This window comes from Peromyscus maniculatus, chromosome 12 (genome assembly GCF_049852395.1).
Source record: "Peromyscus maniculatus bairdii isolate BWxNUB_F1_BW_parent chromosome 12, HU_Pman_BW_mat_3.1, whole genome shotgun sequence".
Lineage (NCBI taxonomy): Eukaryota > Metazoa > Chordata > Mammalia > Rodentia > Cricetidae > Peromyscus > Peromyscus maniculatus.
In genome coordinates this window covers 83,103,206-83,118,656 of record NC_134863.1, presented here as the reverse complement: position 1 = coordinate 83,118,656, position 15,451 = coordinate 83,103,206, and the positions used below count along the sequence as shown (strand labels likewise).

The 15,451-nt window shown below is 50.4% G+C and overlaps 1 protein-coding gene across 1 annotated transcript in view; it reads left to right on the top strand.

The window, feature by feature from the left end:
* Setd4 (SET domain containing 4) overlaps window positions 1–15,451 on the top strand; it is a 79,208-nt gene that overhangs the window by 33,480 nt on the left and 30,277 nt on the right. The window contains 4 exon segments of the mRNA XM_076549230.1: window positions 319–748; window positions 1,535–1,709; window positions 3,065–3,146; window positions 4,294–4,374. Of these exon segments, the coding sequence (XP_076405345.1) occupies window positions 319–748; window positions 1,535–1,709; window positions 3,065–3,146; window positions 4,294–4,374 (768 nt within the window).

Here is a 15,451-nt window from a genome sequence, read left to right as displayed (position 1 = left end):
CAGAGAAACCCTGTCTCAGAAAACAAGGTGAGCGGAGGGAGAAAGAAGAGCTTCAACGGGAGAACCAGGCTGGAAACAAGATTTTTTTTTTGTTGTTGTTGTTGCAAAGCAAACTTTACCTACTAGCCATGGAAATGGCTTTGGTGGGAGAGAGAACATAGACCATGCTGGGCGTGCTCTGGAGAGGCTCAGCCGTAGGAAAGACGCCTCTGTCTTGGGCGGAGTGTCGACAGCTTGAGCACAGTCCCTCTGAGGCAAACCAAACGGTTTGGCTGAGTCTACACTTTAATTTCTTCAATTTGTCTTTTCATGTACCAGGTGGAAGCCTCCTCCATCTCCTCTGCTGGCCCTGTGCACTTTTCTCGTCTCAGAGAAGCATGCAGGCGGTCAGTCCCTCTGGAAGTCCTACCTGGACATTTTACCCAAGTCGTACACCTGCCCGGTCTGCTTGGAGCCGGAAGTGGTAGATCTTCTGCCCGGACTTTTAAAGGCGAAGGCAGAGGAGCAGAGAGCCCACGTGCAGGACTTGTTTGCCTCCTCCAGAGCCTTCTTCTCCACCCTGCAGCCTCTGTTTGCAGAGTCTGTGGAGAACGTTTTCAGCTACAGCGCCTTCCTGTGGGCCTGGTGCACCGTGAACACCAGAGCTGTGTACCTGAGGTCCAGGAGGAAGGAATGCCTTTCCGCAGAGGCAGACACGTGTGCCCTTGCTCCGTACCTGGATCTGCTGAATCACAGCCCACACGTCCAGGTGAGAAGCTGGCATGGACATGTGTCCTGTTGGTATGGAATTGCAACATGTGGAAACAAGGATTCTGAATGAAGAATGAGACAGTGGAGGTGTAATCTGCTCCAGGCAAACGTGCTAGGTGAAAGGTCATAGCACAGTCTCCAGTGTGTGAGTGCAGTGCTAGGCGAAAGGTCATAGCACAGTCTCCAGTGTGTGAGTGCAGTGCTAGGTGAAAGGTCATAGCACAGTCTCCAGTGTGAGTGCAGTGCTAGGTGAAAGGTCATAGCACAGTCTCCAGTGTGTGAGTGCAGTGCTAGGTGAAAGGTCACAGGATGTTGGGCACAGGTTCTCAGTCCCCAGCAGCCTCACTTTGGTTTCATTGGAGTGTTTGCGGATTCTGTTCTTTAGCGATTTTATAGACTAGCCTAGGAGAACACAGCCACAGCTGTGGGAGCCTGAGGGCCCAGCTACAGAAGACCTCTATAGGCTCAGGGACTATAAACAAATGAACTTGGGAGTTGGGGAAGCCTTTGCAGCTTCTTAGTACCAATGGGTCTCAGCGCCACCATATTTTCTTCCCTTGTGCTGTTTGTGACAGATCCAGTCCTGACCAGACTCAGATGTCATATTTTGGGTCATTTTCAGAGTCCGTGGTTGGACCTCCTCCCTCACCAACAGGTAAAGGTGAGATGAAGGAGGACCATTCGCCACCTGTGACTGACTTTGGCGTCCAACAACTGATGTGATAACTTGGTGAGCCTTTTAGATTTATTCTGAAAAGAGAAATCTTCTACCTTTCCCCTGTAGGTAAAAGCAGCGTTCAACGAGAAAACCGGCTGCTATGAGATTAGAACGGCCTCCGGCTGCAGGAAGCACCAGGAAGTGTTCATCTGCTACGGCCCCCATGATAACCAGCGGCTGCTCCTGGAGTACGGCTTCGTCCCCTTCTGCAATCCTCACGCCTGTGTTCCTGTCCCAGGAGGTTGGTGTCGCTCCCTCAGGCAGTGCTGTCCCGTGGTAGAGAGAGAGAGGCCCTACACGCACCGCTCACTTGTCTCGGGCAGCGCTAGCCTGGCCTTCGCTGATCGGAATCTCTGGGTTGCAGTCAAACCTGCAGAACTGACGGATACTGAGGGCGGGATGAGCTGAGAGGGTCGAGTGAGGGGGGGGGAGCCAGTGGGAAATGAGTGACAGTCGCGCTGGGGGGGCGGGTCTTTGTACTGAGCAGAACTTAGTAAGCACTTAGCAGAAGCAGCTCTAAGCCACGGGCAAGTGGCCGGAGATTTCCCAGCGTATATTCGAGGTATTTACGTGTAGGCTTGGATGAACCCGGTGGGCGGAACAACAATTATGTTTCTTAGATCAAAGAGAGAAGAGCCAGAACTGGGCCAGAGATGATGGGTCAGTGGGTAAAGGGCCTTGCCACAAAGCCCGATGACTTGAGTTCAATCCTCAGGACCCACAGGGTGGAGGAGAGAACTGACTTCTGCAAATTGTCCTCTGACCTTCACACCACACACACACACACACACACACACACACACACACACACACACACACACACCACCTAAAATAAATACATGTAATAATTTAAAGAAAAATGAGAGCAGGGGCGTGTGAAGTGAGTTAGAGCAGCTTTGAGATTGACTCAGTCAGAGTCCTTGCAGATACCATCCGGTGGGTCTAACCGTGGTTGCCAAGTAAGCCCATTGGACGACTACGTTCAGTTATTTGTACATTTAAAAACGGAGTAGGGCCTGAGGATCCGCTCAGTGGCAGGACAGCGGCCTGGTATATGCAAGGCCTTCACCGAAGGGAAGGGAGGGCTTGCTTTTGTCAGAATTATACCCCAAATCCATTTTTATAAAATGCAGAACTGAAGCCTAGCATCACCTCAGAAACAAAACAGAAATCCTTTGCTTTCCTTCTCCTTCGAAAACATTTGTCAGTTTTCACAAATTCCCTCTGTGGCTAGAGTCGCGGATGCGTGGACTGCTGTGCATCTGGCTCGTGGACAGTATTCCCGTCCTTCCTCCCTGCATTCTCAGGCAGCCTGTTCCTGGCCGTGGCTCTAGGGTCTTTGCCTGTTACACTGTGGATGAACTAGTGGGGATGTGAACCTTGCTTCTCCCTAGTCTGTCCTCAGCCCCGGAAACCGGAACAGCCTTCCGGGGACCAAGATTTCTGCGCGTTGCCCTGAGGAGAACACTTAGTGTGAACTAGGAGGCACTCTTGGTTGTACAGGGTGGTAATGGAGGGAACATGGGCTGGAGGAGAGGGGCATGTACTTTGTCTGAAGTGTATCCTACTCTGGCATCGATTGTCTCTTTCACTTAGAGATGCTGGTGAAGTACCTCCCACTTGCGGATAAGCAGGTGCACAAGAAGATGTCCATTCTGAAGGATCATGGCTTTACAGAGTGAGTGTCCTTCTACCCGGAAACAATCCCTTCAGGACGTTCCCCTGAAAATCGTGAGGGTTCTGGTTTGTGCTTCTGTGTTCGCGGACAGGTGGGGTCTATTAAGTCTTCCTGTGTAGTACAGCTGTGCTCCGTGCTGTGGACACTCAGGGAGCGGAAGACAGCTGCTTGGGAATGTGAGAGCCACGCTTGGCACGGTCCTGTGCCTGTCGTTATGTGGTCAGGTTCAGGTGGGATAGCCCTGGGTTATCACAAGCCAGGCTGACCCCCAGCAGAACCCATGGCTGGCATCAGTACAGATCGGGGGCAGTGAGAGACAAGACATCTTCTCTTCGGTATAAATCAGGGTTTTCATGTGTAGCCACAGTGTGAGGCTGCCGGCTGGGGTAGCTGTGTGTGTTTGCTCTCCAGGATGACCTAAGGCCTCCCCTGTTCATCTCACTGTAAACTATGTGGCGTAGTTACCTACCAGGCCTCTTGCTGTGCTCCCCTAAACCAAGTTCAATGTCTTACTAAAACTGATTGGAAAATGGCTTTTCACCCCTGTCTTAGGGTTACTGTTGCTGTGATAAAACACCATGGCCAAAAGCAAGCTGGGGAGGGAAGGGTTTATTTGGTCTACACTTCCACATCACTGAAGGAAGTCAGGGCAGGAACTCTGGAAACAGGAAGGAACCTGGAGGAGGAGCTGGTGCAGAGGCCATGGAGGGGTGCTGCTGACTGGCTTGCTCAGCCTGCTTTCTTATAGAACCCAGGACCACCAGCCCAGGGATGGCACCACCCACAATGGGCTGGGCCCTCCCCCACCAATCACTAATGAAGAGTCCTGTAGGCTTGCCTGCAGCCTGATCTCACTGAGGAATTCTCTCAGTCGTAGCCCCCTCCTCTCCACCGACTCTGGCTTGGGTCAGGTTGACAGAACTACCCAGCATGACCCGGAATGATCAGAACACAAACTCCACTTGTGTGGAATGAAGCACAGGCTGTTCTGTACCCAGCCTCCTTCACAGTATCCACACCTCACTGCCTCACACCGTCTGACCTTGTGTGGGGTGACCTAACGAGTGTGCCCATTTGCAGCCATGGCTGAACTCCTTTGGTGTTCGTCTGAGTGACAGATCTAGTGCTGCCTGCCTTTCTCTCGTAGAAATTTGACATTCGGATGGGATGGACCTTCTTGGAGGTTACTCACAGCTCTCAAGTTGTTGTGTCTGGAAGCTGAGAAATTGTAAGTTTCACCTGCACTGCTTTTTTTTTTTTTTTTTTTTTGAGACAGGGTTTCTCCATGTAGCTCTGGCTGTCCTGGAACTCACTGTAGACCAGGCTGGCCTTGAACTCAGAGATCTGCCTGCTCTGTCTCTCGAGTGCCAGGATTAAAGGTGTGTGCCAGCACCGCCAGGCTCCTGCATTGATTTTAATCTGTGCCTGCTTCTTGGTAAAAACCGAAGGGGTTTGTTTGGGAGGCTTGCATGTTGAGGGACAAAGAGGAGACTGTGCCCTGGAGCTGCTGCTTTGAGAGTACACGGCTCTGAGAACTTAGCACTCTCTGTTCAGGTCTCCCCGCCCCCACCTGGTGCTTGCTGTCTGAGCAGGTGACTGGGGGCTGCCAGCACTGACACACAGAGGCACGTCTCTGAGGAGGTGGGTTTTCCTGTGGCAAGCAAGCTCCTGACTCTGCCCTATCTGGCCCCATGTTATCCCCACCTAGTTCTACCCTGGGGTTGATCTAGAAGTCCTGCTGAAGGGCTTTTCCATGAGAGGAGCCCCAGCGTAGACATGCATGCTGGGGACTGTCAGTCTCATGGTGTGCTCTGGTCATCACAGGGCCTCCTCCAGGCCCAGGACTGGTGAGGACAGCAGCCACCTTGCTGCTGCCCAGTGTGCTGGGCAAGTGTCCAGCAGTGGGTCGGAGGAGCCTCAGCACAGCTCTGTCGTCCTTAGCATTTTACTCTTTCTTTTGGGGACTCAGAAGTCAAGGTTCTCCCTGGTCTTAGTACCAGAAATGGAGTTGATCATGGACAGCACAGGTTTGCACTGGGCAGATTCACTTACATGGGAATTAATTTTTTTTTTTTTTTTTTTTTTTTTTTTTTTTGGTTTTTTCGAGACAGGGTTTCTCTGTGTAGCTTTGCGCCTTTCCTGGGACTCACTTGGTAGCCCAGGCTGGCCTCGAACTCACAGAGATCCGCCTGGCTCTGCCTCCCGAGTGCTGGGATTAAAGGCGTGCGCCACCACCGCCCGGCGGGAATTAATTTTTTAAAAAATAATTGCACATAGAAGTATTGACAAGCCGGGCGGTGGTGGCGCACGCCTTTAATCCCAGCACTCGGGAGGCAGAGCCAGGCGGATCTCTGTGAGTTCGAGGCCAGCCTGGGCTACCAAGTGAGCTCCAGGAAAGGCGCAAAGCTACACAGAGAAACCCTGTCTCGAAAAAACCAAAAAAAAAAAAAAAAAAAAAAAGAAGTATTGACAAAATAAGAAAAAGTTAATTCTAGATAAAGAAAAATAGGAAAGCATGTATACATAGTTGTCTATTTTATTACTTACCACTGTATGTAGGCAAATGTAACGTAAAAAGTTAAAAGTTTTCAAAACTGATGCATGGCCTATAGACTGTAGATGGAGTTCGTCTTAGTCAGTGTTCTGTTGCTGTGAAGAGACACCATGACCACGCAAACTCTTCTCAAAGAAAGCATTTACCTGGGGCTTGCTTACATTTTTAGAGGGTGTGGTGTCTTGAATAAGAATGGCCCCATGGACTCATTTGTTTGAACACTTGGTCCATAGGGAGTGGCACTGTTAGGAAGTGTGTCACTATGGGGCCGGCTTTGAGGTCTCAGATGCTCAAGCTAGGCCCAGTGTGGCTCACTGTCTCCCTCTGCTGCCTGCAGGTCAAGATGTAGGACTCTCTGCTCCTTCCCCAGCACCACATCTGCCTGAATGTCACATTTCCCACCGTGATGACAGTGGACTAAACCTCTGAACTGTAAGCCAGCCCCAATTAAATGTTCTCATTTATAAGAATTGCTGTGGTCATAGTGTCTCTTCACAGAAATAGAAACCCTAAATAAGTCAGAGGTTCAGTCCGTTTTCATCATGGCAAGGAGCATGATGACATGCAGGCAGATGTGATGCTGGAGAGGCGGTTGGGAGTTCTACATCTGCATCTGTAGGCAGCAGAAGGACAGAGCCGCTGGGCTGGCTTGGGCTTTTGAAACCTCAAAGCCCTCCCCATCACACAGTTCTTCCACCAAGGCCACACACACCCTAACAAGGTCATCCTGATGACGAAGCTTTCAAATATATGAACCACAGAGGCCATTCGACCCCCTCAGTGCTGTTTCCAGTCAAGAGGACACACAGATGTAAAGATGAAATAGTAATTCATAGCTGCATTCAGTCAGCCTCGGGAGTGATGGGGCATTGCCTGGTTATTGCCTGGTCACTCACAGCAGCTACAGTGAGTTCCAGCTCCTGGAGTCTCCATGCAGCTCCTCATCTTTGCCGGTCCTAGTTTGATAAACCACACGATTAAATGCCGTTCGGGAGGAAAGAGTTTGTTCTGTCTTATAGCTCCTGGGTGGGAAGTCAGTGCGGGATCTCAAGGCAGGCACCTGGAGGCAGGATTGAAACAGGCATGCGACTCACTGGCTTGCTCTTCAGGCTCACATTCAGCTACCTTTCTTATGCTTCCCAGGACTGCCTGCCTAGGGACAGCACCACCCACGGTGGGCTGGAGTCCTTCCATCGGTCATTCATCAAGACAGTGCTCCATAGACTACTTACACACCAAGCCAATGGAGGTGTCTTCTCAGTGGGGTTCCCTCTTCCCAGATGACTCTAGCTTGTCAGACTGACAGAAGCCAGCTAGTACCCGATGAGTTTCTGCCCACCGACTTAGCGTTACAGGAAAAAGTGATCTCTGCACTCTTTCTTTTTCTCCTTCTGTCGTGTTTGTAACCTATGTATGTGTTGATTCCCATCGTTGAGTTGCTAAGGCATCTCCTAGTCCACAGCATGCTACCTGCTGTGGTTCTGTAAAAGGCAGAAGATTTATACAACCAGAAGATAGACCATGGGGGTGGGGTGGGGTCAGATCTCACACTCCGAGTGCCGGCTGTGTGCCCCACCCCCTCGTTCAGGTGTCTGCTGTGGTGCTGTTACTTTTAGTGGATGCTGTGCTTTACCCTAAGACGGTGAGCTCTGCGCTGGGGGTCTCTCCTCCTTGTGTTGTTCCCTAGGCAGATGTGTAGTCAGCCCAGCGCACAGCGTGAGCCCAGGAAGGGCTTGGCTGGCCACTGCTCCTGTCTGGCTGTCTTGTCTTGTCTTTCCTCCTCTCACTTGCCCTTGTCCTGCACCCTCTGTTCATTCACTCATCATTTCATTTGATCTTGTGTGGACCCTGTGGGAACAAGGTGTGTGTGTGTGTGTGTGTGTGTGTGTGTGTGTGTGTGTGTGTGTGTGTGTGTATCCTTTTAGGGCCAAAGCAGCAACTTTTTGCAGAGGTCATTCCCAGGTTCATTTTCTCCCTTTGGGTCCCTTACATGAGGCATGGTCGGGGTTCTGGCTGCGTGTCTGCGGGCCATCTCTCCTCTCTGCTTTGCCTTGTGAGGTAGGGTCTCCACCTTTCCTAGTTTTCTTTCTTTGACTCTAAATGGGCTGGTATGTTATATTGGTAGGGAATTATGAAGATTAAGCTAGATAATCATTACAGAGAGAACACTCAGGTATTCTTGGCTCTCTTGTATAGTAAGTCGTCATCTGACATCCATGTTACCTGAGCCGTCTTGTCAGAGGTTGGGAGTGTCTGTCTGCAGTGTACACTCTGATTTGCGGGTTCAGCCACAGTCTTACCTCCTTCTAAGTCACTCCCACAGGCCCCTGATTTCCCGCCTCCAGTCTGTCTCTCTGTCCTTTCCCTGACCACTGCTTCTTCCAAGCAGAGAGACTTGGCTTTGACCTCTTCTGGCTTCGAGACCTCTGGCCCCTTGGTTGCTGTCTCCACAGACCTAAGGTCTTGTGATCACAGAACATTGGCCTCATCTTCCCTCACAGCCCTCAATCCTGCAAGCCAAGGCAGCGTCAGTGACTGACCTGCTGCAGACGCCCGTATGGAGGGCATTTGGCAGTGAAATGTGTTCTTGGCTGGCACCGTTCAGGAGAAACTGTCACTTACAGCCAGGGGACAGACAGCGCCTCTGCTGCTGTGTCTTTGGCCGGTCAGTCCCCAGCCTGGCCTTCCTGCCGTCTCTTCTCGGCCTCTGTGCCCCTGGAGCTGGTGGCTGTGGCTCCAGTTACTTTTACACCAGACACAGGATTGCCATGACAATGTAATTCAGTCACAGCGGGGGATGTGCACAGAACTAGTGGCCCCTTTGGCTACTCTTTCTTCCTCTGTTTCTTGTGTATCTTAATTAGGGTTTCCCTCTCTGTGAAGAGACACTGTGACCATGGCAACTCTTTTTTTTTTTTTTTTTTTGAGACAGGGTTTCTCTGTGTAGTTTTGGTGCCTGTCCTGGATCTCGCTCTGTAGACCAGGCTGGCCTCGAACTCACAAAGATCTGCCTGCCTCTGCCTCCCGAGTGCTGGGATGAAAGGCGTGCACCACCACTGCCCGGCTATGGCAACTCTTATAAGGAAAACATTTAATTGGGGTGGCTTGCTTATAGAATTGCTTTAGTCCATTATCATCATGATGGGGAGCATGGCGGCATGCAGGCAGACATGGTGCTGGCTAGTCTTGATCAGAAAGTAACAGGAGGTGGACTGTCTGTTACACTGAGCGAAGCTTGAGCAAAGGAGACCTCAAAGCCTGTCCCCACAGTGACACACTTTCCCCAACAAGGCCACACCTACTTCAATAAGGCCACACTCCCTAATAGTGCCATTCTGTAACTTATGGGGGCCAGTTACATTCAAACTACCACACCGTGGCTTCCATTCAGGAACTGCAGTAATATTACAGGTTTAGGGGATGAGCCTCATTGTGCTCAGGAAGAACAGGGACATGGCTTGTGTGTCATGCTTCAGGGTGAATGCTGTCTCCAGTAATTGAGGGACCTGCTGAAATGATCTTACTGGACATTCTGGTTCTAGTACATCCTGGAAAAAAGTACTCCTTGGAGAAGTCATCTCAGATACAAACGAGAAGACAAGCTTGGACATGGCACAGAGAATATGCTCTGACTTCATCGAAGAGACTCATGCTGTGCTGCGTAAGGTGTGTGCCATGATGTGCTTGGACACAAGGTTCCAGTCCCGAGGCTGCTTGTCATGCATGCTGTTAGGAAAGTCTTGAGAATCTCCGATGAGCAAATGTTTTGTAATCTGTATATCTGTGTTAACAGAGTTTAACGTTATATGTAAGGTGCCAGGCGGACGGCCCAGCGGGTGACATGCTTGCTGCGCTAGTGTGAGGACCTGAGTTCAGATCCCAACACACACGTGACACACGTGAAAGTTGGGTGTGGCAGCATGTGTGGCTGTACTCAGTGCTGGGTTTGGGGTAGGTTGATTTAGTGGAAACAGGAGAATCCTGAAGGCTCACTGGCAGCCAGCTAGTCCAGTGAGCACCAGATTAGGTGAGAGACTGAGACTCACTACAGGCGGACAGCAGTAGAGGCTGGCACTCAGTGTGAGCCTCTGGCGTCTGCGTGTGCAGGCGTGGGCCAGTCTGGAAGGTTTACAGACAGTGTGCGATGCACGACGATGCTTCGGGGCACACTCACCTTGTGGAACTGCCTGGCCGGACCGTTGAACGGCGTTTTCCACGCGGGGGCTCTCAGTCTGTTCCTTGATGTGCGCTGTGTGTCTAGTTCCTAACCGAGGTCACAGGCTGTACGGGGAACTCTGGGGTCTGTTTCTCTTCTCTAGCCAAACTCTGTTTTGTGACATTCAACCTGATGTCCTCCAGACAAATAGGGTCTCCTGTTCTCCCCTCTTTTTTGTGACCCTGGGGATGGGGCACACAGTCTAAACCCGAGCCCGTCACCTCCCACCTTTCTGTTTAAGATGTTACCATTGTGTAAGTTATTGACATTTTCTTTACTCAGTCATCGCCGGGCACTTAGGATGAGTCTCGGTTTTTGCCTCGTTTTTTACCAGTGCTTGATTTCTTAGTGACAGTGTTTCAAATGTTTTTTCCTATGTGTGTCTTAATTGAATAAGTTTTTTGTTTTAATGAGAAATCAGTTCATTTATAAGAGACTTGACTGTATTAAAGTTAAAAAATTTAGTGCATTTTGAAGATTTTATGCTAAATGAAACCACAAAAGGATGTGTACTGTCCACTTACAGGGGTTCCCAGGCCAGGCAGATTCACAGGGCCTGGGGGAGGGGAGCTGGCTTGCTCATTCATCCTTAGAGGAGTTTTGTTTGGGAGGAGAAAGTGATCTGGGGGAATTGCGGCCACTGACCGTCTGTCTCAAAGCAGTTAAATCGGTGAATTTCATAACGCATTTCTGTTATAATACAAAGTTAATAACTTGCAGGTTTCTGACATGAAGGAAAGGGAAGTGTTGCTGATAAATCAACTCACTTTGGTGGAAGCATTGCGGATGGAAGAGCTGAGGATTCTCCAGGCTTCCGCTGAGATTGTGAGCAGTTTACAAGCCTCCTTTTTGTGACAGCACAGGGCACATGTGATTCCCTCCTGTGGAGGGTATACTTTCTGCATTTTTACTGAGGTTGGAATAAATAGACTTTTATATGAAATTATCGCAGTCTTTGGATGGTTTCTATTAAGCAGTAATGTATTTAATATTTCCCCCCTGCTTTTCTTATTATTAGTGAACTTCGAAGAGCATCTTCGTGGGATGGAATGGTGGCTGCTCCCCGCACTGGGAAGGCTATCTGCAGGGAGCAGAGGAGGGTTCTAGGCACTGGGTAGCTGAGGACAGACATACAGCTGAGTCACACTTGTCATTCAGTGGGAAGGAACAGGGTGGAGTGGTGGAGGGCAGAGTGGGAAGCTGTAAGGCTGGGCAGCCATGGCGTCTTCCACGGCAGTTCACTCACTGGCCGTTAATGGTCAAGAGGGAACCGCTAAGACTCTCAGGTACTCTTGGCTTAAGGGACCAGTTGGGGCCAGGTGGCTCTGGTGGCGTTGTGAGGGTTGACAGTGTTGGGCCTTCCCCGTGTGGACTCACTGAGGGACGTGAGCTAGGGGCCTTCTTGTCTTCCCGAGGACAGCGTGCTGAGGGCCTCTTGCAGGCCACAGGCAGGGAAGGACTGAGTCACACAGGTCAGTCTTTTGGCCCTGTCCTGACACTTTCCCTGTGGCATGGTGTCCCTTGTTCCCAGAAGGCTCTGGGAGGAGAAATGGCAGAAGGCACAGGGCCAGGGGTTAGGACCAGTGCGCGGGGCGGGGGCGGGGGTGGGGGCGGGTGGGGTGAGTGGGTGCGCAGGGACCTGTAAAATACCCGAGCCAGCCTCCACTGAGCGAGCCCCCCCCCCCCCCATGTAGGAAACAGTCTTGTCTCTGCAGCTTGCTCTCTGTCTCCCCAGGTTGTTCAGTTCTGTGTTCATGCCACGGAGTGAACTTGGCGGTCCCCTAGGTGACGGCTGACGCCCCGTCCCAGTGACAGTTCAGTCCAGGACAGCTAAGGACACTATGACATTTTGTCCTGTGTCTGTTCTCTGAGTTTCTTTTCTCCCCTAAGACCCAGGGCGCAGAAAAGGGGCCAGAAATTTTGTCAGTGTGACCTGACGGCCAAACGGGGTCGCAGGCAGCCATGGCTGCTGCCCGGAGCCCTTCCGAGCGCCAGTGCTTTTCTCTCTGCGGAGCCCAGCAGGATGCAGTGAGTGCAAACGAGCGTTCGCAGCTGTGTTTGAACACTTCCCTTGCTCATCATTCATACAAGTGTGCACATACGCTTGTGTGTGTTGGCTTTTTAAAAACACATTTGTGTGTGCCCCTGTGTGTGTGTGTGTGTGTGTGTGTGTGTGTATTTGTGTTCATCTGTGCGTGTATGTGTGTGTGCCCACGTGTGTTTGTGTGTGTGAGTATATGTGTGTGTGCCCACGTGTGTGTGCACGTGTGTGTGTGTGTGTGTGCCCCTCATCCCCCGTGGTGTGCTTATGGAGGTCAGAGGACAACTGGTGGGAACTGGAGACTGAACTCAGGACGTCAGGTTTGGTGGCGGGTGCCCTCACCCACTGAGCCTCTCAGCAACCCAGTTCTCTCTCTCTTTTTAAAAATGTCTGTGCTCATGGTATGTGCTTGGCATGTTGTATGAGTATACTTATGCTTGTGGTATGTTAATGGCGTGTTGTACTCATACAACAACTCATACTTGTGTGTGTGTGGGGTGCACTTGTGTGTCGCAGGCTAGAGGGCAACCTTGGGTCTTATTTCTCAGGAGTCATCTACCTTTTCTTTTAAATAGAGTCTTATTGGGGTCAGAGGTTCCCCAGGTGAGCTAGGCTGGCCAGCCAGCCAGTCCTAGGGATCCCCAACCTACCTCTGCATGCTGGGATCACAAGCGTGTGCTGACAGCCCCCCCCCCCAGCCCCTCCATGGCTCAAACTCAGGGCCTCACGCTTTTGTAGCAAACATTTGATTGACTCCCTAGCCTGTGGTTCTTTTTTTAACAGCCATGATGTATCCCATGATGCACTAGGCCAGAGTTTGGCAAAATTTCTGTAGAGAGCCCAATGTTAAATAGTTTAAGTTTCCTGGCTCTTTGTCATGGTGTATTGCAGACAGAATCAAGGCCATGGGCAAGCAGGTCACATAGCTGTATTTCAACAAAACTTTGTTTACAAGGACAGGTGATGGACCATAGAATTCCTTTATGCCATTGGAAACGTAAATCCCCTTGAGCATCGGAACTTCCACGGACAACACGTGGTTATTATTGTTTTACTTGGCCAGTGATTAGAAAAAAAAATGACACAGTAACGCAGCATCCCCACAGCTCCCTGGACACAGTTACATCTGTCGATGTAGTTCTAAACGGTCTTATTAAATAAGAAACACACAGCCAAATACAGAGTTAAAAGCCCAAGAGGTCAGAGCACTAGCGAATGGCCTTTAGCTTACCAGTCCCTGCCATCCTTCCCCTAAGAGAGAGGCCTTCTCTGTGTCCCATCTTTTATTGCCTTCTGCCTTGTCATTGGCTCTAAACCCAACCACACGATTTCCTCATCATTGTCTGTCTATACAGACCTGCATTGCAGGTCTCTATGGTTCGTACTGAGATTAAAGGTTCAGTTACCGCTTGGCTGTGTCCTTGAACACACACACACACACACACACACACACACACACACACACACACACACACACACTCTGCCTGCCATATGATCGGATTAAGGGCGTGTGTCACCACCGCCGGACTTCTGCTAAATGGCTTGCTTTTAGCTCTGACTCACAGGCAACTTTATTTATTAATATACAAATAAAGTCACATTTCAGCACAAATAAAATATCACCATGTACATCGGTGGTATTTTATAGTCACACTTCGTCTGAGTTTATCTGAAGGACGGTTGGGTAGGACTGGTTTGCAGATAGCCCTTGGCAAAAGTGCCGTACAGGTGACAGAAACCACAAACCCGGGCAGAAGGTCTGGCTCCTGGCGGGCGTCTGTGACCTCCAGGTAAGACCATTGTTTCTAGGCCACCTCATCTTGATGCATTCTTAAAAAACCAACGGTCATAGCCTCAGACCTGTCTCCCCACCTCAGGAAGGCCCAGCCAGTGCTGTTTGTCTCCTTCTGCATTTCGAGTACCCATCATGCCCCTGTCCTCCACACCCCAACTTCTGCTTTCTCAGCTGGCGGCCTCACTCACCCCAGGTTTCTATTACATCACCCCCCTTTCCCATCTTGTTCCTGAGTTTGTGGGTGGTAAGCCTTCCTCTGGTGCCTTGGCCCCAAGGTTTAGAGACCAAGGAGTTAAGTGCTGTGACGCCTCCCTCCATCACCCTTCAGGCGAAAAGAAAAGCAGGCTGGCGGTGTCAGCCTTTCACGCTGGGGCTTTAAGTGCTTTCGCCCCAGGGTAGAAGCTATGGGTGACTTGTTGAGAAGCTGTGGATCTGAAAATGACCTCTGACCTCAGGGAAGCAGATGGTGTGTGTGTGTGTGTGTGTGTGTGTGTGTGTGTGTGTGTGTGTGTGTGTGTGTGTGGTCAGCAGCAGTCCTGTCCACAGGGCGGGTGAATGTTTGGTCATTTTGTCCCGAGAAGGAAAATAGAACAAACACAGTTTGATTTCTTGGCTGGGACCTTTGTCAGGAATGCTACAGGTTGGGTCACTGGGGAGTGAACTTGCTTGTACAGAGCCAGAAAGTCAAGTGTGAGCTGAAGGGAACGTGAACCATGGGAGGGAAGAGGTGGCCCGTGAGCATGTGTATGTGTGTGTGTGGTGTGTGTGTTTGTGCTTCCTCTGTGTGTGCCCGAGTGAGAGGGTACACGGTGTGTGCATGTAGAGACTCGTGGTTGATGCTGGGCGTCTTGGTTAGTCTCCCATTTCTTTGCCGAGGCAAGGTCTCTCAGATAACTCCAGAGCTCACCAACACTGCTAGTCTGGATGGCCACCTTGCTCCAGGTTCCCATCCCTGCTTGCACACTGGAATCAAGCAGGCTGGTGTACCCACCTGGCATTCTTGTGGATCTGGGGGATCCACACTGAGGTCATCACACCTTGGCAAGCACTTGCACCACTTATCGGGGACTGTGGGGCTCCAGCCCCTCGATAGTCCCCTCCCAGGGTCTGGGAAGAATCTACAACCAGCTGATAATTAATCTTTGATGAAAAGAAATGGATCTATGTACATGAAACTCCTTAGTCCATATACTTTATTATTCTGTGTCAGTTACAAGCTTCTATTCTGCTTTCATATTTAGCTCCTTTCTTGCTTGATTTCTCTCTACACTTATTTGCTGTTCCCTCCAGGTTCTATCTTAATTCCTTCATCTTAGTTCTGCCCCTTCTAGGTTCTCATCCATCTTGTTCTTTCCCATATCATCTCCTCTCCCATCTCCTTCTCTCTCATCTTGTTCTTCCCCATCTGGCTCTTCCTCATCTTCCATCTCATTCCTCTAGTACTCTCTTCTAGCCCTTCAATCTTGTTCTTCCCCATCTCAGTTTGTTCCTCTCAAGTTCTTACCCATCTAGTTCTTCCATTCTCTTTTCTCTTCTCCATCCCTCAAGCCCTGGAAGTCCTGGTATATATACACTTATAATCAGTATTCCCTTCACAGTGCAAAGCCAGGCTTCCAGGGTCAAATGGAGGGGTGATAAGAATCACAGAGAGGCAATAACTGTTAATCATTTGCAACCCCAAAGGGAAGTGACCAATGGG